Below are 26,688 nucleotides of genomic sequence, written 5' to 3'. Positions count from 1 at the left end.
TGTCCACTCTACCTCCAGTGCCCTGGGGCAAGGCACTGCCTTTTCGTTGTGCACTTGTACCCAAAGTATAGTGAATTGCTAGGCTAACACCAGAGCCCTCCAGCAATGCAGTGGTAGAAAAAAAACAGTACCAGTGCTATTTTGGGTCTGGGATATCATGCAACTGAGGTGATGGAGGACAGGCCAGAATAAACACTCCTGGTGCTGGAGAGTATGGACAGGTAGAAAAAAGTGATTCTGAAGGAAACCTGTGTACCTTGAAGCAGGGTCCTCAAGTCTTCCAGGAGGTTTTAAAGAACTGAAAATCAAACTGAGAGGAGGATGAAATAAGATGTTTCATACATACTTGTCTAGATCATTAGATTTGTTCTCGTAGTTTTTCATGACACGGAGGACTTGAACGTCTTGGCTTAAGAAACAAGGAGGAAGGAGGCCATGAATTCCCAGCTGCAGCCTCTCTTCAAGTGTAAAAGCCATTCCCTGGGAAGAAAAGAGGAAGGCACGTTCAAAAGGCCTGATATGCACTACCAGATAGGATATTCAAGAGGAAAGCAAGCAACAACATACAGCCCCCAAGGCTCTGGAGGCAGTCCTTGGCTGCAGGGAGCATGGGGCTTGGACCACCCAGACCTTACAGCTTCTGGATTAGCAGTCCCTTGTGCCAGCAGGGCTTTGATGACCCACACTCTTCTGCCATTTGAATTTGGTTGGTCTCGACAGTGTGTAAAACCTTAGGGTGTATATATCCTTAGGACTTCTTTCACTTTGTGCTCTTACATTACTTAATTAGCTGACACCTACAAGTTTCAATGGCCTTCCTGAAAGCCCAGCTCTCACAATCCTTTACAAATCACATATCAGGTTTAGATTTGGGTACGGAATAGTATACTCAACTCATCAACTCGTCATAGCATACGCAACTCATCAACTTCAGCTACCTTCTAGTTTTCCACCAGACACAATGTGTGTTAACGGCATGTTAGCAGCACAGAAGACAGATATGACATGTAGGATGCTTTCTCCATGCTAATTCTTATTATTTTTTTTTTTAATTCAAGGAGCACACAGAGTGCCAGAAGTCTTATTAAGTAGCTGACACTGGCCCACACCTGAAGCTGAAATGCTAGATCATGTGGGATACCCCTGCTCTTATGGGACAATTTCATCCTTCCTAGGCAGAAGCCTGAGTGTGTCCCACTCCCGTGCATGCAAGGACTAATGCTGATGCTCCAGGTGACCTGCACTGCAGTGCACCCTGCATTGGACCCAGCCCGGTGAACGGCAACAGTAAACGCATTCTGCAGTCTGGGAAGAAGATTATAAAAGGTCTTAGTCCTTAATTAATGGGATTTCTGCTATGCTGATAGCAGATTAGACAGCAGGATAGAGGGAAACATTTTCAGAAGCGTCTAAGGAGCTTAAATCCTAATGGAAACTTCACCCATAACTGACCAACTGATTCATATCTTGATGAACAGTTGGCAGTAAAATATTCAAAATCAGTAATTATTGGACTATGTCTACTCAAGCACACAGACAAATGCATGGAAAAAAATCTTAATGAGCAGCTTTATGACTACATAGCTGTTGAACTGCTGTTTTCTTCCATAGATTTAGTGTTTCTTTATGACAAATAACTGTTATTAATGTTGCACAAGAAAAACTGAGGACATATCTTGATGAACTTGTTTTGGCAGCCTTCCCTTGCCTCCTGTAGCTTGTTCCTGTCCCTGTGCCATCCCAACGGCTGTGCCAGCAGAAGCATGTGTGCAGTCACATGGTTAATCAGCGAGAGGAAGTACCTGGATTAAAAATAACCAGGTCATTTGAGCTCAGAGCAGCTCCCCTGGCCGATGATATACCACAGATGGCTCCGCAGACACTGGCAAGCCTGGGCGCTGCCACTGGGGACATACAGCCATGGGAACTGGAAGAGCCGCTCACTTTTAAGTGGTGCGGATGCTGATGAAAATGTTGGCCAAACTAGATCAGCAGTGGCAAGTAGCCTATAAAAGGGCAGAGGAAAGGACTGAAACGGATTCTCCTGTTTGCCAGATCCATGCCTCGTACATAGTGTGACACTTACTTCTTTTATTAGTAAATTTTGCACTAGTGCCAATTGAAAAAATATTCTTCGTATATTTCAGAAAAGATATTCAGCCACCAGGACATCTAAGAAGAAAATGGTCTTTATCCCACAAGCATTTTTGAGGTTTTTTTTTTTCTGCTCTGTATCAGGATAGAATCAAGTATTTTCCAAATCTGTGATGCAAAAACATGGCAGAACAAAGTCATTCCTCTTCCTGCCAGCAGATTGCCTAGGAGGCAGGACGTCAAGATTTTGCTGTCAAACCCAGTCTCGGCGGTCATTGGTCAATGTTGTACCCAGGACATGGCTTGTTCTGCTGAAGTGCTTGATATTTCTGACCCAAATTTCCTTCCTGGACCTGAGAAGCCTTCCCCTAAATGCCCTAAATTTCATAGCAGAACCACTTGCTTGTCCAGAGAGATTCACATCACAGGTTGGCTGGTCAGGGTCACAGACCTGAGCCCTGCTCAGCAATAAAAGTAAACCAGTGGTGGTTACTCTTCTAGAAGAGAAAGTGATAGAACAGGCAGAAATGTAGGATCCTAGGCATTGCTGCCCTCAACCACTAACAATTTTCTTGAGGCATTTGTTTTCAACAGGAAAAAAAGGCTTTGCAGTTATTTTCCACCCATTAAAATAATGACAAGTTCCGATATTTCATCATATGATCACACACCCAATACAAAAAAAAAAATTCTGTCTAGCTTATTTCTATTCAAAACAATACCATGACACCTTACAGAAACAGCAGTCTGCATGCCTGCTAGGAACCCCCGCCCTTTTTTTTTTCCAGTGTGCTGGGTTCTGCTTGATCGACGTCTCCTACAACCCAGCACGGCCAGGAGCTCCAGCTTCCCTTTAGCTAGAGGCAGCGTGAGAGCTGTGATGGAATTACAGCTGCCGTGAAGGCGAAGCACTTGTATTTGGGCATTTGCCCTTCAGTTCCTCTGGTTTTTGTTTTTTTTTAACTTTTAGAAGGAATTAATATAATAATTAACAAGACTGAACAGGGTCAAAAGGGAGAGTGGGGTTGTAGAGTGGTTTGTCTGCGTAACTTGGGCTGGGAGGGACATTCATACATGCCTTGGGCGCAAATCTGCTCAGTGCTTAATTTCTGGCTAGTTTGTAACTTTGCATAGTGCCAGGAGTCCGGTCTCTCCCAGTGCCGACCTACTGTTTCAAGACGCGGCAAACTCAAGACTCTGAACTTGAATCTTAAGGATTTTTAAGATCTATGCACATGGATGCACGTTTTTGGATTGTAAGAGCAGATTAAACTGTTTCTTTTAACACAACCACAGCTGTGCTGTTGACGGTCCAGCGCTAAGCATGGTCACACTAACGTACGGCATCTCCAGCTCACTGCACTTTTGCATCTCCCACATCTGAATGATCTACACCAGTTTAAGTATTGTCACACTGGAGCGATTGCGACCAGATGTGATGAGGAAGTCGCTGCCTTCCCAACCAGTTAAATCTCCAAAACACTTTTAAGCACAGAGCGGGTCCATCGCGCAGTGGCTCTGTGGCAGGGTCAGGAGCGGAGCAGAAATTGCCTGCCCTAACTTTGAAGGCTGCTCTCTGAAGTTTCTCGGAAGGTCTAGGAGTAGGACCCCTGGGTGAAGCAGTTATATTCACTGAAACAGCACAGCGTGAAATGAGTTTGGAAACACATTCTGCCCCAGATCAAAAGCTGGAATTCACTGAGGTATTGCTATGTTTAAGACTAAAGCTTTTAGGGTTGGATTTTTTTTAAAAGACTGCCTGAAAGCCATATTGTACCACTCTTTTTCTGGTCTTGAAAGGTCTAATGATTAGATGGTGAGCCACAGCCCTGTGGAGCTAAGGCCAGGTGCTCCAATTCATTTTTAAATGTGTGGGAAATGAGTTGTCATGGAGAGGGCAAATGCTATGTCACTACCCAAAAACAAAGGCAAAAATATCAGCTGCCCACAGGGCTTCACCGCTACGTCGGGGCTGAGCGAGGGGTTTTGTGCTGAAAAAAGCTCGCTGCAAACAACCCCAAATGCTTCTGTTTTCTTATCACTGACAGCACCAAGGCTGCTATGTGGCGGCTCTCTCTTTGCAGCTCAAGCCCATGAAAGCCACTTATTTCAGAAACTGAAGGGTGAAGCCAGTTCACAGATAACGATTGGTTTTATCACCACCTGCACTCTGCAGCAGTGAGAAGGGGGTGTTTCACTCAGGGGTGAATGCAAGAAGGGATGCTAGCATGGCTAGATCATACTCTTGTAGGTGGGAACAAAGACGCAGAATGTTCCTAGGGTATCAGGAAACTGTTGGTAGGGCAGTGGGGGTTTAATCAAGGGCTTACCTAGTGCAGAACATGCAGAGTCCATGGCAGCTCAGACCACCTCCAGCTGCTCAGCATCATTTTGGAGCAAAGTCTTGGCTTACTGCATCTTTCAGTATCGCTGTGCCTTACACAGCAACTAGCAGCCACAGCACAGGGAGGACTGTGGGGTGGCTGGGATGGCCAGATCAAGGCGTTTATGCAGTTTGTACAGTCCCAGGCCATTGCCCTCCGTGACGCCAGGACTCAAGCTGCGGCTCTCAGGCAGCCTTTGGGACTACAGTCCCTAATCCACGCGATTGAAAGCTGGCCAGGCAGTGTCTGAGCTGAGTAAACAAGGATCAGTGGACATCTCCCAACCCTTTGGAAACAGTCCCTGGAACAGGGAACTTCCTAGTCTGATAAGAGCAGAGTGCTGGAAGGGGACACGGAGGAAACACAGGCACACAAGGGATCACCACTGCAGGCTCCAAGAGCAGGCACAGCTAACTCGCTTCTGCTTTATAATTAGTATGTTAACAGCCGTGCTAGGGAAGTCCTACTAGTCAGGGCTTATTCCATACAGACTTTTCCTGTAATGAGTTTTCCACAGATATTTGCACCTGTCCAGTTTTACAGCCAGGATGTACTCTGACTAGCAAGAGTTCCTCCCGTAAGGGGTCAGCACCAGAAGCCAAACTACTCCCCTCTGAGACTGCATGCAGGGGCTGGGGAACAGAGAGCAACAGCAGAAAACATCAATTTTCTACACTGCACAAGACTTTTCTATAAAGGTCAGATCCTACTGTGGCCTCCTTGGCTCCAGTTGACGTGATAACCTTCTTCCCAGGGCTCCTTCTCAGCTAAGCAAGTTTCTGTCGCTGGCGTGGACGGACGGCTACAGGCCCTGTCCTGCACTGCATCCCACCCTGGAAACGCTGTACTGACAATACTGTTTGCATAAAAAAGGGGATGGAGGCACATTGAAGGGGTAATCCTTTATTTTCTCATTTTAAATGTCTTGTAGCTCTTTATTACCTTTAATTTGTATGTGTATGTGCTCTTAAGCTTGGAAAAAAACCAAATTCGTGATGCTTTGGGCTGTTTGGAAGACATCGTTCAGTGTGTCTTCTCTGAAACCTGGAAAGATTCCCCACTGTGCCTTCTCAGCAGTTATTGCTGGGCAAACCTTTTGTTGACCGTGATTTACAAACTCTTCTCATAGTGTCTAGGCCTCTTTCTGGGTTCAAAGCCACTAGCTGAAAAAATCTCACACTCTTGGCCATCCCCTTTGTTACAAAGTGATATAATCACGGATTTCTAATCCTTTCATAGCGTTGTTCCGTCCTCTCCCACAGAGCCTAGGAATACTAAAAAACCTCCAAGACAAAGATAATTAAGCAACTCAACTTTATGTTTGTTTCTGTTCCTGGGGAGCCATCTTTAATGAGGTCCACTAATTCAATTACAACATAAGTTGTCCCTGCTATTAATGAGGTTTTACCAGTAAATGTTTTGTTTTGTGCAAGTCACTTCCTTTCACTGGATTAGAGGGATGTATTTTCATTATTCTTCTCATTTTTACCTTGTCTTACGACAGTGACACTTGATTTACACCAACGTAAGAGTGAGCAGAACTGGAACGTGACAAAGTCCCTGTGCCAGAATACTTACTGACCACAGACCCGATCCTGCTCGGTTTATCTCACAGAAGTAAGCGCTCTCCTGATGAGGACATCCCTGATGAGCATGCGACGGGCAAGATGTGACGGCCACAGGCAAGAAGAAGCAATTTTCCAAAGCCACGCTGTTCTCACATGTTACAGGAGGTTTACTTCAATAAACAAACCTCATAAGCCAAATGTCTTCAGGGTTTTATTCATCAATCCACAGGAAGAACTTCAGAGCAAAGCTCCTCAAGCCCTGCACTGTGATTTCAAACTAAATTCAGTTCTATAGTGAGTTTAGCAGAGGATTCATTACTATTTCCTACAGTTTGCCAGCCTCCAGGGCAGCATTTTTTCCTCCATAGGAAAAAATAAAATAAAATAACATCCATATGCTAGAAATTGTATGTTTTGTCTGCAAACAAGATTCTGGTGCATTGAGAAAAACAGATTTTTAAAACTGAGTTAGACAAACTTCCTCAAAGAACAGCTGGCTTGGCAGGGGGGGTTTGTGAAGGATCTACGAACTTTGCAGACAGTTAAAAATAGCATCATTGCTCTACTGATAGGAAAGGTGGAGATAGACAATTAATGCCAAGTAAGAGGTAACAAGATAGAGCTGTATTTTTAAGAAATTTAAATTCTGGGCCAAATTCAATGCTTTCCTTCTTCCCACAAGAGCAATATCAAGATCCTCATGGAGTTCTAACCAAGCTAAAGGGAATACTTCTTTAGCTTCAGTGAGAAATAGATTAGGCTGACATTGCTTTTGATTTTGACTAGATTCACACATGCCTTTACGTGCATGAAGTGTCTAAATACAAGCTCCAGTGTCTTTCAGTACAGGAGAAGAGTAAAATCACTGCATGGAGAATAGGACTGTCATGCTACAGGAAAACTTGGTGTAACGGGGAAAGAAATGGAGAAATTTTGAGAAATTATTATAAAAAATAGAGCAGCACAGACTCCCAAATGGGTTGGGACACGTGGTGCATGCATACACGCATATGGCGGAGTAGAACACGAAGCACTTGCTTCTTCACGTATAGCAAAATACTTGAGAAAGAAGGGAGGCCTGATGGAGCAAGCAGGAACGAGGACAGCAGGTTTTATGCTACAGCCAAGTACATGGACAGATTCCTGAGGTGAACCTCAAATTCTCGGCCCCCTATCAAAAATATCCCAGGTGATCTTGGCACACAGATCCCAATGGATTGGCCCTCCTGGCTCCCAGGAAAACGAAGACACTTTGGTGTCTCTGCTACATGATTCCCAGCCTTCCTGTGTAATTCCACATCTGTTTTACATGTACCACTGTCACATCTTTTTATGCCAACTAGCGAGTGAAATGAGCTAGTCCAGGATAGAAATGAGAAGCTTGTAGGCCACATGACTATCTCAGCTAGGGAGATGCTATTATTTTTTACAATTTTTAAATTTTTTACACTGAGGGTGGTGGAAAACTGGCATAGGTTGCCCAGAGAGGTGGTGGATGCCCCAGCCCTGGAAACATTCCAGGCCAGGTTGGACGGGGCTCTGAGCAAGCTAATCTGGTTGGAGATGTCCCTGCTCCTTGCAGGGGGCTTGGACTAGATGACCTTTGAAGTTCCCTTCCAACACAAACCATTCCATGATTCTATGATGCTATCATGCTATTCTTTCACCTCATGGGGAGAGGGAGCAGAGTAAAATCAGTTTCTGCAGGAATTTTGCCAAGCACAAAAAAAATTATTTCTGTCAGAGCATGGCAGTTTCTGTGAGGCTGCAGACACACATTTCTCCCAAATATGACATTTTGCCATGACAGGAAGAATTCAGCATAAATTACAACGCTTGCATTCGTTGGTCTATGAAAACCAGCCCTCATCCTCAATTCAAACGAGGAAGTTTGTCTGAGCAGAAAGATCAGGGCAATGTTAAGGTTTAAAAGTGATCCAAAACATTAAGAGAATACAGTTTTAAAAGCTGGTTTTACAATGTCTGGAAACTTTTCCCATTGTATAGGCAGTTGGTCATGTGAATCGTGGTTGCATCCAATTTGGGTTCGGTGCTACAGAGAGCACTAACTTCCTTTGAAGGTTCCAACAAATTACATAAAATGAGGCTTGCGCACTTACTGCTTGCACGCAAACCACATTGTGCTGTAGGGTTGGAGGACGGGAGTCTCTCCACAATTTGTATCTCATTTGCTGTTGCCACTCCAGCGAATGAGGTTGCTCCAAATCTAGGTTGGAGCAGGTTTACAGTTCATGGATGATTGCTGATGGCTGTATTTGGTTGAAGACCACTGAAAAGCAGTGCCTAAGCCATAAAACTAGCTGTTTTGCAAGACTGCTTTGATGGAAGCTTAAACTGAATGAAACCAAGAGTAGTTTTGTTACTCACTTCACCAGAGAGAATATATCCACTGTACCATTCATGTGTCCTTGTATGCTTTTTCTACCAAAGCTCTGTAGAAAGGAACCATCAGCAGCAGCTTCTTGAGCAGTACCAGATGCTCTCTGCTCATTCCTATCTAATCCAGGACAAGCAGGCTTGGCTTCTGAGCCACAATTTTGATAGCTGTTTAATGAGATGTAACATATGCCTGCTTCACAGCACTACAGGCAATCAATCAGAGATGCTCACAAAACATTCAGATACCCCCCCAGATAAAAGATTCCAGAGAAAGGCAATGTTTTCCTCTAAAAATTAGGAATATGAGAAATAAAGAAGGCACTAAATAAGAAATCTGTCATCTCAGTTAAACAAACACACTAGAAAAAACGCCACTAAGCTCTCCTCCAATTACACAATCACCACTTGAAGACAACTAAACATGTAGGCAAACACAGAGCATCCCGTACGAAATCTGCATGAGGCTCCGTTTCCTGTTTGAGTAATTCACAATGCTTTTGTTTTTCCATCACCACTTCTGTACTCCATCCACACTGCAAGATCGTTGATGGACTTCAACCCAGGCAGCTTATCATAGAATCACAGAATGGTTAGGGTTGGAAGGGACCTTCAAAGGTCATCTAGTCCCACCCCTGTGCAAGGAGCAGAGACATTTCCAACCAGATCAGGTTGCTCAGAGCCAACCTGGCCCTGAATGTTTCCAGGGATGGGGCATCCACCACCTCTCTGGGCAACCTGGACCACTGTTCCAGCACCCTCACTGTAAAAAAATTCTTCCTTATGTCCAGTCTCAATCTACCTCCTTCTATTTTAAAATCATTCCCCCTTGTCCTATCACAACAGGCCCTGCTAAAGAGTTTTTCCCCATCTTTCCTGTAGGCCCCCTTTAGGTACTGGAAGGCTGCTATTAGGTCTCCCTGGAGCCTCCTCTTCTCCAGGCTGAACAGCCCCAACTCTCTCAGCCTGTGCTCCAGCCCTCTGATCATCTTCATGGTCTCCTCTGGACTGACTCCAACAGGTCCGTTTCCTTCTTACATTGGGCGCTCCAGAGCTGGATGCAGTACTGCAGGTGAGGTCTCATGAGAGCAGAGTAGAGGGGCAGAATCAGCTCCCTCAACCTGCTGGCCACACTTCTTTTGATGCAGCCCAGGATGCGGTTGGCTTTTTGGACTGCAAGCGCACATTGCCGGCTCATGTTGAGCTTTTCGTCCACCAGCACCTCCAAGTCCTTCTCCTCAGGGGTGGTCTTGATCCATTCTCCACCCAGCCTGTATTGTGCTTGGGATTGCCCTGACCTGTGTGGAGGACCCAGCACTTGGCCGTGTTGAACTTCATGATGTTTGCACAGGCCCACTGCTCCAGCCTAGGGCTCAACAAAGAAAGTGTAGCTATCATGATGCACACGGGGCCAAGGTACAGTCATGCATTGCAGTGCCCATCAGCACTGCAACACGCCAGCTGAGAGACGTACAGCACTCTTGAGAGTGTCCAGCTTCTCTCTGGAAGGCTGTCCTCATTTGGCAGCTCACCTCAGAGTTTAGCTGTGCTTTGCACCATGATGATATTTTTCTTTCCACTTCTCAGCCTTCCACAGACTCAGCTCTCCGATGGTCTTTTATTTTGTCTCTCAAGGCATTAAGCATCTTGCCTCCCTCTCTTTACTCCAGCATTTCTACAACTGTATTTCACAAAGCCCCTTTTTAACACTGACAGGTAGCTAAAGCTGCATGCATGCACACGTATAACGGAGCACAAACACATGTCCTTTGCCAATCCAGCCTCCAGCCAGCCCTAAGATGATCTCTGTGCTGACCTCAGGGACTGTTGTTTCGCCAAGCACATGTTTTGCTCAAATGCTGAGATCAGTCATCCAATTGTCCAAACTACTTTTGGCATCACGAGGAGAGTAGCTAGCCTACCGTGACTACCCTCTGACCCGGCCCGTCAACCTCCTCCTTGTCTGAATATTTTACTTCAAACTTTTTCTTCCTTTTTAATGCAGAGAGGAAAAGGGAAGACACATGAAGTGCTCACATACATATAATCTGACCTTTTGTGTGTATAGCTCTCATCGCCTTTGCGTGCGTTCTCCCCGCTATCTTGGTCTATTGGCAGCTTGATTTGAGCTGTCTCTAAATTATACACAGTTGAATGCACAGCACTCAGCATGCTTGGCCCCGATACCACAGCATCTGGACTGCAATTTGTACAATAACACAAATACGAAATGATACATCCTTTCTATCAAATTCCACCCCCCCCCCCCCCGCAGGACCTCTAAATATTCTTCCAATGATATAACCCTTTTATTTTCCACTTTCTTTGCCCGTCAACATTTCAGCTTTATTTTTTCCATATGGTGTGAGTAGAACTATGTCCAAATATTCCAGGTGACAAAATACCACTAATTTCATACAAGTGCTTTAATTTTCATCCCTTTCTTGAGATTGAGCTTAATCACTTTCCGTTTCAAAAGCACTAGAAAGATATTTACACTAGATTATAAATGAAATAACTAATAAAGTTCCTGAGATTTTTCCAAAAAAACTCCCACCCTTCTCCTCCAACTGTTTTTAATCACGGGCAGTATGAAACAAGTTATCCAAGTTCATATTGGAGAAAAAAAAAAAAGTACAATTACTCTGAGATTAAATTTAAAGATTAAAACCCTTTTGATTCCCTGAGCTGTTTGACAAACATTTCTGTGGGACAGGAACTGCAGCGAGATGTTATAAAATATTGATGTCAGTTTGCAATATGCGTGACCACAGTTGGGTTGGAAGGGACAACACGCATGGTCAAGACCGTTGAACTGTTCATTATTACTAGGAAGCTGTAAATCATCCCTTTGGCAAACCTTCAAATGAGTTTAGAAAAAAACTAATTCTTGATTCCATTACAAGCTATAGATTAAAATGCAAATAATATTTTTCTTGGCGTGACTGCTGCCTGTCCACCTCAGCACAATTACTAGCTTAGATGAGTATCATCTGAAGGCAACGCAGCAGCTTCCTTCCTCCAACAGAACATCTATTCTTCTGTAACCAAAACAATTTGGATAAATTACGCAAAGATAAAGTGTGACTGCAGCAAGGGTAACAAATACAGTCCAGGCTCCTTGAATACACAACCATTATTGCAAAATAATTTGCTATATGATGATCAGGAAAAGGCAACAGGAAAAGTGTGGATTTGACTCCTCCACCTCTGTTTCTTAGGAGACACCAGCTGATGCATCAGACCTCCAAACCTTCCATTCAAAGTTGGACTTCAACTTAATACCTGCCTTGCTGAAAGAGCACAGTGCAGTGAGGAGCATGGGAGGCAGAGCCAGCCAGACTCTGCAAAGACCGGGAAGGTTGAAGTGATTATCACTCATGACCTGTTGCAAAGACCTGCATGCAAGACAAGAGGATGGCCACTTTCTTCAAGATCAGCTCAGGACACTGGGTAAATCTTTGGGAACAGACCTCTCAAAACCAGGTTTCAGTCCATGGTTTTGATTCTCCTTGGTGTGGTAACCACAGACATACAGCAACACCAGATTAAAGCAAAAATAAAATTATTTTGAACTCACTCAGTTGTTTGGTTTTTTTTTTAATAATTGACAGGACTGAAGACTTAGGCTCTGAATATTCAGAGCTGAAAAGCTAGATGGAGATCTTATTTCAGCCTTTCAATATTTAGAGGGCTTGTAAAAAAGATGAAGAGACACTTTTTACTAGGACCTGAAGTGACTGGAAAAGGGGTAATGGTTTTAAACTAAAAGAGTGCAGATTCAGATTAGATATAAGGAAGACATTTTTATGATGAGAGTGGTGAGACACTGGCACAGGTTGCCCCATCCCTGGAAGTGTTAAGGACCAGGTTGGATGGGGCTCTGAGCAACTTGGTCTAGCAGAAGGTGTCCCTGCCCGTGGCAGAGGGGTTGGACTAGACGATCTTTAAAGGTCTCTTCCAACCCAAACTATTCTATGATCCTATGGTTCTACATCCTGGAAAAAAACAAGGCTACATTTTGGCACCAGTATGATTTTGTCAGTTCTCAATGGCTATTTGATATGTTATCAGACACAATGGTCTTCCTCCTGGTGCTGAAACTCAGATGTAAGAAGTTATCACAATGCCCATAAAATCTGGGCGAGGGAGCACTCATTCCTGAAGTTGCTGGATTACCATTACGTTTGGTATTGAGCAAAACCTAGAAGATCACACTCTGCTTTATTATCCTTTACAGTAAGAGCATGGTTGTCAGAGTATGTGTCCTTATGGCATGTCTTTTGTGGTTTAAAAAAGCTTTGTCTTCTGTTCCATCACTTCGTAGAAGTGCTGACTTTGCCAGGTCATCATTTACTTTCTGGCCGCGTCTCTGCCTTGCTGCCACACAACAGCATCCTCTCCCAACCCAGGAGAAGAGGTCAGCAGTTTTGACTGACTGATCCATTATTGATGTTGACGAACTAAAGGAGGGCAGGCGTGAAGCTGAACGGCACCCCAGAGAGTTATTTAGCAGTTACTTAAGGACGCACATACAACTGCATCAACAGCCTCTCCGATGAAAACCATACCCTGGACAAAGGTCCAGGATCCCTAGAGATGGGATCCCAGTTATGATCCCTTTGGAAGCAAACTGACAGCTTGCTTTGTTAGATGAAAGGACCTACAAGAACTGAAGAACAGGATAGTGCTTACCTTGTGCCTTCACACCTCTGTAATTGTTACAGTAGTCTGTGCTTGATACAACCACCTTGGTCTGAAAACCTGCCTAAGAGCAACAGAGTAGCTGGCAAAGTTCAGGTGATCTTTACCCAAGGAAGTGGTGATCTCTACATGAGGGTGCCAGTCCAGTCCCTCTGGACCCAGCACTCAGCACAAGATGTCATCAGGTCAGTGCGAGGCAGCAGGCTTTTCCTTCACTGAGCTGCACAGATTGTTTTGCAATCTGATAACACTGGGGTCTGTTTGAGGAAAACATTTTCTGCTGGCAAGCCCTAGTCAGGGCAGTAAGAGGAGTACCTGAGCGTCAGGTCTCTTGCAGTTGCTAATGCCACCGTGTCTTACACTCAGTAATTCAAGAGGATCATACCCTGCAGCTCTGAAAGGCTGTGAGGACAATGGAAGTAACATACTAACCAAGGGCCAACAGAGTCCAGCCAGCTGGTTAAGAAACTAGCTTCACACCTCCTAGACCTTTCTGTCAAAAACACATGGGCACCGGCATCTCCACGCATTTTCATTCCTAACGGAATTTCTGCTGCTTTATTACAACGCAGATGTAGTTTGCTCATTCAGTCCCATCTCTCTCTTCTGATCTTCTTTCATGGAAAATGCGAAGCAGCTAAGTGGCAGAGCTGCTAATTAAAGCCAGATTATCTTCTGGAGGTTGCTATTTCCAGGATGTATCATTTGGAGCTTTTAAGAACATCAGTAAACATTGAGTTTGGGCTGCAGTAGTCACACACTGTCATTGTATTTCCCACAATGATTTCCTGAAGCAAGGTTTTTGGTTTTTTTTTCTAGCTAGTATTAGCACGTGCATGTGTCAGAAAATAAGGAAACAAATACTATTAGTGCCAAAACTGCAGGATGAACCTTGCTGCTACTTTACCACACAATAAAGAAAATTTGCCACTAAAATTTGGTTATTTTCACAGTTATTAGTGACTCGGATTACTTACATGAAAATGTTCTGTGGACAAATAACATCAGCGATAAGTACAGAGGACACTTCAAACGTCCCTAATGACAGTTTCCACGTGTTTGTTGCTCTAGGCTGTGTTAGACAACTCAGTGCACCGATGTGGAGACCACAAGATAACTCCAGTTGGCAGAGTGGCTCTCTGCTCCCGTTGGGACAGTGGTTGTTGTGAGTCCATCAGCCTTATGTTCACGTGCATAGACTGGTTTCCAGACAGCAATGTTAAACCCTGGGTCTTGCCTTTTTAGAGAAATCAGTGGACTGAGCCCTTGATTACATTGCTTGAATTCTGATACAGAGCTTGATCTCTGAACTGCTTGATCTCTGAACTGGCAGATGCCACATCCCACGGCAAGTTGAGCGCAAGCTGCATGCACGCCGTCAAGGATATCTAGCTCTGGAAGAAGCTTTCAGAGAAAGTTAAGTAGGTCCAGAGTGTGACCTTCTGGAAATGACCAAAAGCCTTTCGCTTCAGCAACTATACCCCGCACAATTCAAAACAACCTTTTATTCCTAAAGCCCCGTCAATTCAACCCTTCAAAAACACAAAGCACAATGAAGGAGAGCCTAACCACAGGGTCTAGACTCCCCAGAGGAAGGAGAGCAGCGTCTCCAAGACTGAGTCTCAGGATGACTGTCAGCGATACGAACTCTAAAGATGTGCAACTAGGAGGATCTAAAGCCAAAAGCGCTGAGTTAATCCTTCTGCTAGAATAAATTTCAAACACAAAAACTTTAAAGTGAACTTCAGAAGTTTGTCTGAAAGCCATCTCTTCCGCCCAAGGCTTGCAGTTTTGTTCCGAGCTTCACGCAGGCCTTTGTTCAGCAGCAGGCTAGGGTGGAAATGACGAAGCTGGCATTTAGGCCATCCAAAACCAAACCCGGTATGTATTGAAAGGGAAAGCAAAGTGGACTAAGGTTTCTTTGTTCCTTAGCCGGAGGGTTTGGCTTAGTGCTCAGCCTAGCTCTTCCTTTCAGCTTAAGACAAATTGGATTCCAGTGGTAAAACCCTGGCTCCAGCGAATTACACGGCAAAACTCATGTTGACTCCAGAGCAGATCAGATATGATAAGTCTTAGGGATTTGTTTGCTAGACAAAAACATAAATGTAAATAATGACAATTATTCCATTATTATTAAAAAATAAAACCTCCTTTAAGTGAAAGTTGAAGTGATGGCCAGACATACCGAGGTTTAATTATATTAAACTTGCAAGGTCCTGAGAGGAGCAAGGAGTTGGACTCGATGATCCGTACAGATGTCTTCCAACTTGAGATATTCTATGATTCTATGACATTATACACTTCAGGGTTTTTTTTTTAATGTAACTTCTGTAACAAAATAAATGTTACATTATTAGGCTCCATTTCTTAGAAGGGAAACTGACGATTTTTAATTTACATTGAATCAATAGAGTTAAAGTCCAGTATCAGGTACTATATATAAGAAATGCCAATGAAGTACAGTGTTCCAAAAAAAAAAAAATCCTTTCATTTCTGCAACTCTGAAATGTCTCTCCTCAACACCTTTGGATTTGAGTTTAGCTAGCAAGTACAGTATTTTTTCTCCACTTGGGCTAGCCACAAATTTGGAAAGCCAATTCATACTTAATAAAGGAGAACTTGCTTTCCTTCTTCATTCTTTTACCAAAACAGAATCAAGAATCAAATCTACTTAGTCAAAATGAAGATGACATTTTCATTTACGTAATTAAAACAGAGTCATATTTTCCAGGGGTATTTAGGTACTTCTAGATGCACAAAGATATCTACTGGGTTTATCAAAGATATTCAAGATATCAAAGATATTCAAGACCAGGTTGGACGGGGCTCTGAGCAACCTGATCTGGTTGGAGATGTCCCTGCTCCTTGCAGGGGAGTTGGACTGGATGGCCTTTGAAGGTCCCTTCCAACCGTAACGATTCTATGATTCTATATATTAATAGGATAGGCCTCTAATTTGCATTGTGTTCACATGTCAGAGATTTAACATAGCACTGCCTAAATCTCTCCATAACTCTGACTGGAAAGGCAACAAGAAACTAGAGATTCTTTAGTGGCTGTTAGTATTTTTTTTTGTTTTATACATTTGCTTTTCTTGGTAAAATAAAATTATCCTAGGAGGGGTTGGCTACACACACACACACACAAAACCATTAAAAATTGCTTTCAAACAGAGTTCTAATTTAATACCAAACAGATCTAATATAAAATCAGAGTAAAAGCATCTGGAAAAGGAAAAAAGAACACCACGCACAAATGGATCTAGATAAGTTACCTGACTGCTTAAGCAAAACCCAAGTCGTGGGGCTGCCTTCCGATACCAAGAACTTGCTTACAGAGGAACACGTGCATAAGCATTGTCAGCCAAGGAGAAAGAACACTCAGGAAAACAAAGGAAAAACACAAAATCAGGTTCCCTGCTTGTTATAGGCCTGCCCATCACCCTCATTGAGCTAGCACCAGGTAATTCACTCCAGCTGGATGCTGTTTCTGCACCACGGTGTTGTCACCGGGGAGTTGCTTCCACTACATGGTTCCACTTCATTCAGAGGGCTACGTGAGTTTTCTAGATGTACAGTTTGTTGGATAGCCAAATTCCTCACCTTCTCATTTTGAGACCTCCTCTGCAATTTCCAACGCTCAAAGCATCCCAGCATATTAAGAGGATGTGCATGCGCTTGGCATGTATTGTTTTGTTAATGAGAGAGTTCAGAACCACTCATTAGGAAGTCAGTGTCCCTAGCAGAAGAGCTTAAGATAAAATGGCATTTCAGGAAAGCCTCTACCAGTTGATTTCTTCTATTTAACCACGAAAAAAAAAAAGGCTAAAAAAATTTAAAAGTAAATACATAACACATTTTTCACATAGAGTCATGTAAGTGTATTTTTTCTGTTGATTTTTTTTTTTTTTGGTTCAGAGGAAGAGGAAATAATGATGTGCAGGTATTAAACCGTACCACAGAGACAGACACATTCTGTTAGCGTGGTTTTGCCAACAACCGTTTGATTACTTGGGGCTTTCTTTAGAGCCTGGAGCAGAGCCAGGAGGTGCCCATTGATGGCACTGAAAGCAGAGAAACGCAGTGGAGGTCAGTCACCAGAAGAGACCTTTCTCCCTCTGCTTTGCCAAGTTGCTTGATGAGGTGGCTGATGGAAACAGCTTCTCTTCATCAGTTACAATGCCATTCTTTCAGATTCTTTCCCATCTCAGCCTTATTGTCAGCCCCATACGCAGGCCAGTGCTGAGCTCTGCAGTGGAGTCACCATAGAAATAACATGGCGAGCATCTGACCTCTCAACTGTGCTTCCCTGTCCTGAAATAAATTTGAGCTCGGTTATTGCCGCGCCTCTGATTTAATAATTGGCTTTTGGGAGACACTCAAATGCTTCAAATGGAATATTTTCTTAGGGTCAGATCCTGTCCCTATTGTAGCCTACGGGAATTTTGCCATCAGACGCTAATGAGACAACAATTTGGCCATTAATCCATGAATATTTGCTACTGTAGTTCACACTGCACTCCCATTTAGGACCCTGTTGTTCAGTTCCCTCTGAACCAGCTTGTTTTCACTTTCAAGAGAATTGCACAGGGTACAGAGTAAATCAAACAACAGATTCAGCAACAGCAGGCATTAGCTGCATTAACTATACGACTGCTGGGTGGACAACACCAAACTCAGCTGCAGACTCTTCCCAAACCTGCTAACAGTCACAAAGGCAATGAAAACGAAGAAGCATCTTCCCCCTCATTTCATCAAAAAGACAACAAAAGCTCCATAAACAGGGAGTTTCTATGGTGCACAGCCTGGGAGCTTTAATGCCTTTAGCTTCCAAGAGCAGGAGCTGGTTCTTCAGATCAGCGAACACCAAGGACCAAGTTCTGCTCTAGATGTATGTCAGAGCTCACATTAATGGGAGCGTACCTTAGGGCAGGCCTTCCAAATTGCCACTTGCACATCCTGGCTGACTTCTTTCAGCTTCTATCTATCTGGAAACACTCAAGGCCAGGTTGGACGGGGCTCTGAGCAACCTGATCTGGTTGGAGATGTCCCTGCTCCTTGCAGGGGGGTTGGACTAGATGGCCCTTAAAGGTCCCTTCCAACCCAAACCATTCTATGATTCTATGATTCTATAACATTTTGCATCTTTGTAGTCGTTTGAGTTGTAGGTCACTGAAAATCTTCCAGCGAGATGCAAATGTTCTTTTAGAAACGGCCGTATGTTTTTTGCTGTTAAACACCAGTGGCATAGAAAACACAGCAGATTTTCTGAGGTGACCAAGGTCAGAGCAACTCCCACTAATTTTAAGTCTCAGAGCTGGCTTTTCCAACCTTGGCAAATTGCTCATTGCTTTTGTTCACAGGTAATTCTAAGTTATACTCCTGGACTTCACACCTACAACATTTTGCAGCACCTGCAGAAATACCTTTATAAATACAATGGCAGATTTCCCTGCGTGGAAGGGGGTTAAACAAGATGACAGCCAGGTTTCTGTGTCTCTGGTTAACAAAACATAAAATTTCTCTCCTGTTGCCTCTCCTCGACGCTGTTTAAGTGATCTGGCACGCTCTGAAAATGCACAACAAGGGCTCTATTATGTACCCGCACTAGGTACAGCAGGTTTCACTGGACTGTAACTGATTTGTTTCAGATGAAGGGATGCTGTTAACCACCACTGTGAATATAATTGCTTAGTTGATTTCCACATTCTTGTCATTGTTGGCCTGGCTACTGCAAGAACAAGCTGGTGAGGAATTCCCTAATGCTGGTTATAAAAAGAAAAAAAAAGGAAGTCTCCAGGTCATACCAGAGGCTCATTCAGACATGCCCACACCAGAGGAAATGCAAATACCCCTTTTCACCACTTCACTGCTGGTCCTTTGCCCCTTATTTAGACCACAGCTAACTCCGGGAGGAGAAACCGTCCAGGTGAAGAGGGAAAGGGACCTTTGCTGATGGTCAAAATACTGAGGTGCCACCTTCGAACAAGCTCCGGGATGCACAATATTTGATTCCTTTTGTTTCATGTGGCAGGGGGCTTAGAAGCTCGCAGCCGTTCCTTGCACAAAGCACGTCTCCACTCCTGACACGTTGCCTCCGTAGCGTGTCCTGTGCTATTAAGTTTGCGGGAAAGCCCCCAGACTCCAACTGAGATCAGAGCATCCACCAGAGTGGAAAGAAAAGCCATAGGTAAATGGGGACTTGCCAGTTCTGGATTCAGTTCCTTCCCCTCTCACAGCTCAGAGCAGTGTTCCCACCTTGGAGTCTGGTGGCACCTGCAGCCTCCAACAAAGGCTGGTCCCTGCCCATGCCAAACACTACATATACACAGGGTATGTATGTTCTGCTGAGCTTGTCGAGCAGCTTAGTACTAAGAATGGAAATCTTACTGGAGAAGTCTGGTAGTCCATGGGAACTAGGATCCAGGTGACCTTAATGGTGGTCACGAGAAGCTCAGCATTAGCTAGCAGTGGGCACTTGCAGCCCAGAAAGCCAACCGCATCCTGGGCTACATCAATAGAAGCGTGGCCAGCAGATCAAGGGAGGTGATTCTCCCCCTCTACTCTGCTGTCATGAGACCCCACCTGGAGTACAGCATCCAGCTCTGGAGCTGCCAACACAAGAAGGACATAGACCAGTTGGAGCGAGCCCAGAGGAGGCCACAAAGATGATCAGAGGACTGGCGGGCCTCTCCTATGAGGACAGGCTGAGAGAGTTGGGGCTGTTTGACCTGGAGAAGAGAAGGCTCTGGGGAGACCTTATAACAGCCTTCCAGTACCTCAAGGGGTCCTACAGGAAAGATGGAGAGAAACCCTTCAGCAGGGCCTGTTGTGACAGGATGAGGGGTGATGGTTTTAAAATAGAGGGAGGTAGATTCAGATCGGACATTAGGAAAAAATTTTTTACAGTGTGGGTGGTGGAACACTGGCACAAGTTGCCCAGAGAGGTGATGGATGCCCCATCCCTGGAAAAGTTCAAGGCCAGGTTGGACGGGGCTCTGAGCAACCTGATCTGGTTGGAGATGTCCCTGTTCCTTGCAGGGGGAGTTGGACTGGATGGCCTTTAAAGGTCCCTTCCAACCCAAACCACTCTATGATTCTAATGTCTCTCTACTGCCACTTCACACTACATTTCTAATCCAGATCCTTTGCAGTCTTTGCTTGAGTGAGGAGAAAAGTTTTCTTCATTGTGTTTACCACTGCAGATTTGAGTCTTTCCCTCTCATGTGGAAAAATTCCCTGTACATCCTTCCTACTCTGACTTCATTCTTTTCCAAACACCAGAAATGAAGGTCTCTTGATTTTATAAAGGCTTTTGGACATACTTTTTTTCTTCATTTGATATGTAATGTCAAGTGTACACATAATTCTTTAGAAAATGGGAGTCCTAGGCTTGCTTTCTTACCTTTTAGCTTATCTCCTTTGTCATTGTTATCTAGATCTAGGGTATATTGTATTAATTTCTCAGTAAAATTCTCCTTTGAAAATAAGGAAACACTATCACTTATAGCATTTTGAACATGTAACTTTTTTCAAGTAAGTATTCAACATAAATTTTCCTTATGAAAAAAATCAGTGGTGAGACATAGCCCTCTATAGAAAGAGCCTGGCAGCATTTAGTATAGATGACTACACTTAAGAGCATCGCTTAACAGCAGGACAGACAAATAAACTCAATGTACTCCATGTACTAGGAGAGGACTGTGAGTTCAGATAGACTGAAAGAATGGGAGCCTATTTCTTTTCAATAAATGCTGAAGTTTTATTCCGGACTACGAACAAACCCGGAAAAATTTTCATATTAGAATAGCTCCTGCCACACATCACAGCTTTAGGGTCCAAAGCACACGGTAAAAAAAGAAAAAGGAGATCAAAACAAAGCAATGAAAAAAAAGACAGGCTTTATCCCGAAGAGACAATTGGTACAGAGAGGCAGGAGACAAGAGAGGAGCAATACTGATGAGCACAACGAGCTCCGTTCTTAACGCAAGTCTCGCAGTACTCTCAGCAAGCCCGCAGCCAAGTCGGAAAGTCATCTCAAAAATATTTGTTATGCTAAAGTAATCCTTCTGTGCACGTCATTTTCCTCTAGGATGACATTCGGCTCAGAGGTAAAGCACAGAGGATCTTGGGCTGGATTCTTATTGTGAGTGACACAGAGAAAAAGCCCCTCGCCACAGGACACTGATTTATTGCCTATGGCTCCATTGAATGGTCTGCATAGAAAGTCAGGCTGCTCCCCGCAAGCTGCACAACACCCAGCCGAGCACGCCGTGCAAATTAGAGAAGCTCGCGGTGCCAGCTTTGGCAAGAACCGGGCCTGCTGGGGAAAGACGTGGCTAAGCAGGAAAATCACGCTATAGCATAACAGCCGGGCGAGGAACGCTTCCTCAGAGGGACTGCGAACAGGCACTAGGGATCTATACACGTTGTTCCTTGTAAAAGCAAGAAACACCGAGCAAGAGATGCTCCAAATTTCTGCCGTGCCTCACATAATTGGGATGCATTACCAGCCACAGGAGGTATGTAATCAGCATAAATTACTTGATCATTAGCTACCTAATATGCAACAGTTGCCCTCAGCATTAAGTGGGTGAGCCAGGAAGGGCAGAATAAAAGTAGCCAATGATGCCGTATGAGATTTTTCCTGCCAATGCCACTCAGTAGCAGCAGTAGACCAGCCCTACGTGCTTCTCCCAGAATTTTAACCAACATTTTCCTAGGAACATTCAAAAGGAAAAAGGCTAGGAAAGCATAACAGCGTGATGTGACGCCAATGATTCTCCACAGTAAGAACCCCAAAAGTAGAATTACAGAATTGGTGTAAACTGGGGAAGATCCTAAAGCGGAAGCTGTGGGGCTAGGAAGGGCTTGTTTTTCTTTGGTGGAGAAATGATCATGTGCCTGGAAAGTAATTTCATGGCCCTTACCTGTAACAGGCATGTTTCCACAGAACATTGCTATGTATGTTTTTGCTGACCAAACTTAGCTAGTTACAGCACTACATATGTTATCTATTTCTACTAGTGAGCAACAAAAATAAAGACAAATACCAAGACCCAACAATCTGAATAAGTGTTAAAAGATAGTTAACGTTCCAAGTAGGGTATATATGAATGCTCAGAAATCTGGGGTTTGAGTCCTTAAAGACATTACTTTTATCAGTCATTCATTTTGAATGTAAAAAAAAAAAAAAAAGAAAAAAAAATCAAGATGTAGATTGTTATGTAGTGACTCTTCTCAGGAGATCTCAAAGAAACCCAAAACTCCTCCTGTTTTGTATAATTTGTGTAAAGTTTTATATATAAAAAAAGACACATCCCATAAAAGGTGGCTCGGGCTCAGCCGGGATTAATGCCACCCACCCCTCACACCAGGAACGCCCCATCAGTGTCAACGCTGGTGGTCTCCTAAACTATGACTAAACTACGACCATCCTGTCTCACCAGAGAGCACCAGGGCACAGGTATCTAAGCAGAGGTAAGGGTTGGGTAGAGCGACACAATTTCTCACAGCTGGAAAAAAGCCTAACAGTGGCAACACAGCTCAGGGTGATAGTGCCCTATGGGTGCTTATTTCTTCCCACTGGTTATAAGGGAAGACCAGGGAACAACCTCTGGTGTAGGTGTCTACACTGTGTGTGTGTCCAAGGCAGACCGAGGAGAATGCAGGTCAGGAGGCAGTAAGGAGATGTTTGGGGATGACACTACACCAAAAGGTGTAGATGGCTCCTAGTAAGATTCCATCACCAGGGAGGCTGTACTGCAGGGAAAAACTCTTCAGTAGGGCCTGTTGCAATAGGACGAGGGGTAATGATTTTAAAATAGCAGGAGGTACATTCAGATTAGCTATTAGGAAAAAATTTTTTACAATGAGGGTGGTAGAACACTGGAACAGGTTGCCTAAAGAGGTGGTGGATGCCCCATCCCTGGAAACATTCAAGGCCAGGTTGGATGGGGCTCTGAGCAACCTGATCTGGTTGGAGATGTCTCTGCTTCTTGCAGGGGGTTGGATTAGATGGCCTTTAAAGGTCCCTTCCAACCCAAACTATTCTATGATTCTACTACATTCATTCACAAATTTTGTTAATACATCATTGATCCTATGAATCTGCCAGTAGTAAATAATAACATAAATATGATCTCAGTTTCCCCACTAGCTCACTTTCCATGTACATTTTACTGCAAACACAAGGAGTCTTCAGCTTTCCAACGCCGCTGCCACGCAAAGTTCACAAGTTGAATTTTGTGGTCTGTGGCTGAAGCGTGCAAAATGAGTTTCCAGTTTTACGGCACTAAAGGGAAGTTTTTCCAGACTGCAGGAGAACTGCAGCCAAACATGGATGTTTAGTTTCAGCCTTGCAGGAAGGGCTGAGAAGCACAGGCAAAGCGCACTCCTGCCAGCACAGCTCTTCAGGGAGGTCACAGGCTAAAAGTTTACAGGACTTTCCCTTAAATGAGAAAGGAATTGATTCATTGTTTCCATACTGGACAAAAGGTTAAAGAAAGACTCTCAAAGGCTAGGGTGCAGAGGTAAGCAGATGGAGCCTACCAAATATTCTGCAAACTTCCTTCTCTTCTTGAATTACCATGGCACTTTAGGGGGTTCTCAGCCTGTGGGACCCAGAGCGTTCTCCTGGAGGTGGTACTAACAGAGCAAAAACCTGCCCCAAACAGATGATAAAGCATAAGAAGTCCCAGCTGGCACAGGAGGACAGCAGGGCACAAATATGTACCTGCAAGATAAACAATGATTTTGCTATATCAGCAGCCTAACTTGGTGATACAGTTGTTTTTTGAAAAGTTGATAGTATAGTGGCTTTGGTGGTACTCAAAAAAGTTCTTTCTAATTGTGGTGGTTTAGCCCGGATCACCACACAGTTTCTCACTCACCCTCCCCCTCCATCCAGCAGGACAGGGGAGGGAAATTGCAAAGAAAGGACAACTCGTGGGTTGAGGTAAAAACAGTTTACTAAAATACTGAAAACTACAAAGACAACCGGATATAAGGATATTAATATATACAAAATATACAAAACTAACAACGTACGATTTCTCACCACCCGATGTCTGAACAACCGACGCAGCCCGAGCAGTGATCACGGAAACGACACCGAGCAGTAAGCAAAGTGGGGGAGAGTAAGCCAGCAAGGTAGAGGTAATGATGCCAGCAAGCAAGAGAGAAGAAAAGGATGCCAAGGGTGCCCGAATGGGTGCCAGAACGGAATGGAATGCCCCCTCTGATGGGCAACCCCCACTTATATACTGAGCATGACGTTTATGGCATGGAATACTCTCTTTGGCCAGTTTGGATCAATTATTCTGTCTGTCTTTCTCCCAGCTTCCCACATCTGCACGTTAACGAGACTTTAACGAGACTTGAAAAGCCAGACAGTGTCCTTGGTCTCCTCAAAAACAACTCATATCATCAGAGTGTTTTTATCAACATTCTTCACATACAAAATCCAAAACACACCAGCTACTGCGAGAAGAATTAACTCCATCCCTGCTGAAACCAGGACATTAATGTGGAGGGAAACGAGAGAAAGCAGAAAATATAACAAGGGCAGGATGGAGGCTCCTGTTGCAGGCTGCTTTGAATTGGGAGTCAACATCTTGATAATAAATAAAAGCAGCCATGCAATGAGAATCACCTGTGAACCACTCTTACCACAAAGACTGGTTTGATTCACTATGGAAAAGCAGAGGAAGAACAGCGGCACACAGAAAGGCTAGGAACAAAGCAGAAGTTAATTCAGATACAGAATGATAAAAGCCTGGGTGAAATGATATCTGTGTGAAATGTTAGCATAAAAAGGACCATATACTAGAGATGTTATGCAAAAAGCAGTTGATAACATGCAAACATACTGACTACAACCTTTGGAGAGACCCAGGGTACAGGGTAAGCATTGGGAAGAAGGTTGCTGCTGCTTACAGTGATCCAGACAGAAGGTTGTGGATGAAATATTAAGTTCTCCATCCTAGGTACACAGAGGTAAGCTAACAGCTGCGTACCCCTTAGGAAAGGCCAGATAAAATTGTCTCTGAATTAGGCTATAAATGTAGCTCAGAGAGAAAGGGCTGTTGTTTGGAAAGACATTTGCAAGTGGAGAAATATAACTGTAAGATATACACATAGTGATAGTAGTTGCATGGTTAAGATGGTTAAGATCTTATAAAGATCAAGGAAAGAAAGGAGAAGGGGACAAATGACAGAAGATCCTCCACGAAGAAGTCCACCAGTGAAAAGAAAAAAAAAAACGTGGTGAGAAAAGTATGAGTAGAGGCAGATAGCCACAGATGGCAAAGGATGTCAGGACTTCACGAAGAGAGATGTCATGGACTTCGTTGAAGGTGGATGGCAGCGGGATAGAAGGAAGGGTACAAAATACTGACTTTGAGCTTTTCTTAAGATGAAGTCACTAGAAACGTTCCCTCCAGCAGAAGTAAGCAGTGTGTATCACACAGTTACTTAGAGCATAGAGAAATGCATTATTAAAGAGGACGAAACTCGCATATCACCAGGATCTGGTCCACTAAGTTCCAATTTCTGATGTCACACCTATTCCCTCTGGAAAAAAAAAAATGTGATGCAAAGGATTTATGACTTTCTTAAGACATAGCTCAAGGAGAGCTGCAAAAAGGAGAAAGGGAGAAATGTGGATGAAAACCACAGCAAAACCTCAGAAAGGATGAAGTAGAGCCCATGGAATGACAATAATCTGGGAGCGCACCACTCCTGTCTCATGGAAACAGGTTGAACATTTTGATGCGAAAGGCTGATATCAGCCTTAAAACAGTCAGAAGGTACAAAGTCTTGCACTCCTTAAAAGTAAATTCCTAGTCTTCAGAAACCCTGCCGAGGAATCTGCCCTGTCCAGAAGCTCCAGGTCTCTGCATCAGCCTCTACATGGAGCCTACAAATGAGGCAATGCCATTACCAGTAGCAGTACTGGGCTACCCCAGTAGGATCTGGAGCAAGGTCTTAAGCTGAGCCAGCAACCTCCTGCAGCCAACGTCATGGCAGAAGGCAGCCATCAAGAGGAGATTCCCCACAGTTCAGGGTCTCTCTCTCTTTTTTTTTCTCTTTTGATTCCTTCAGAATCCTGAACAGCTCATCACTGCAATTCTTCGATCCAGGGCCAAAACAATTTGAATGCTCATAACCTGCAAGTTATTGAACACTTCCCCCAATAGCACCCATCTTTGTTTATAGTGTCCTTAACTTAGTAAGCCCTTCCCAACTCAGAACCTCTAGGACTGCATATTTTAAAAGAACATTCATCCCGTATTCAAAAAGCATGCCTTAACTGTAGCCAGATGTCCACTGAACTCTGCAAAAAGCTGCTTCTACCAGTGCCACTTGGTTTACTCTCACATCTGTTGCGTAGCCCAGGAATTAGTAGAATGTAAAACATTTTACGAATTCCCCCTGCTCTCATTCAGCGTTAATATATTCAATGTGTTTTTCTCAAACCACACGCAGGCACATACATGCACGCCTTTCCCCATTTCTTTTATTTTATTTGCATAACTCAAC

General features: G+C 43.9%; 1 protein-coding gene across 2 annotated transcripts in view; it reads right to left on the bottom strand.

Moving 5' to 3' along the window:
* The window catches only part of ME3 (malic enzyme 3), a 132,772-nt gene that overhangs the window by 62,266 nt on the left and 43,818 nt on the right, over positions 1-26,688 (bottom strand). Inside the window, exons 1-2 of one of the 2 annotated variants that reach the window (XM_086739654.1) lie at positions 15,333-15,450; positions 347-480 (exon numbers count right to left, since the gene is read on the bottom strand). In XM_086739654.1, coding sequence (XP_086595780.1) covers positions 347-477 — 131 coding nt within the window. In that variant the 5' untranslated portion in view covers positions 478-480; positions 15,333-15,450. Of the gene's footprint in view, positions 1-346; positions 481-15,332; positions 15,451-26,688 lie in introns of those variants that run through there. The other variant, XM_086739653.1, reaches the window with a different exon arrangement.

Source organism: Chlamydotis macqueenii, chromosome 1, assembly GCF_036417535.1.
Source record: "Chlamydotis macqueenii isolate bChlMac1 chromosome 1, bChlMac1.mat, whole genome shotgun sequence".
NCBI lineage: Eukaryota > Metazoa > Chordata > Aves > Otidiformes > Otididae > Chlamydotis > Chlamydotis macqueenii.
Note: the sequence above shows the minus strand (reverse complement) of the source record. Positions and strands in the feature narration are given on the sequence as shown.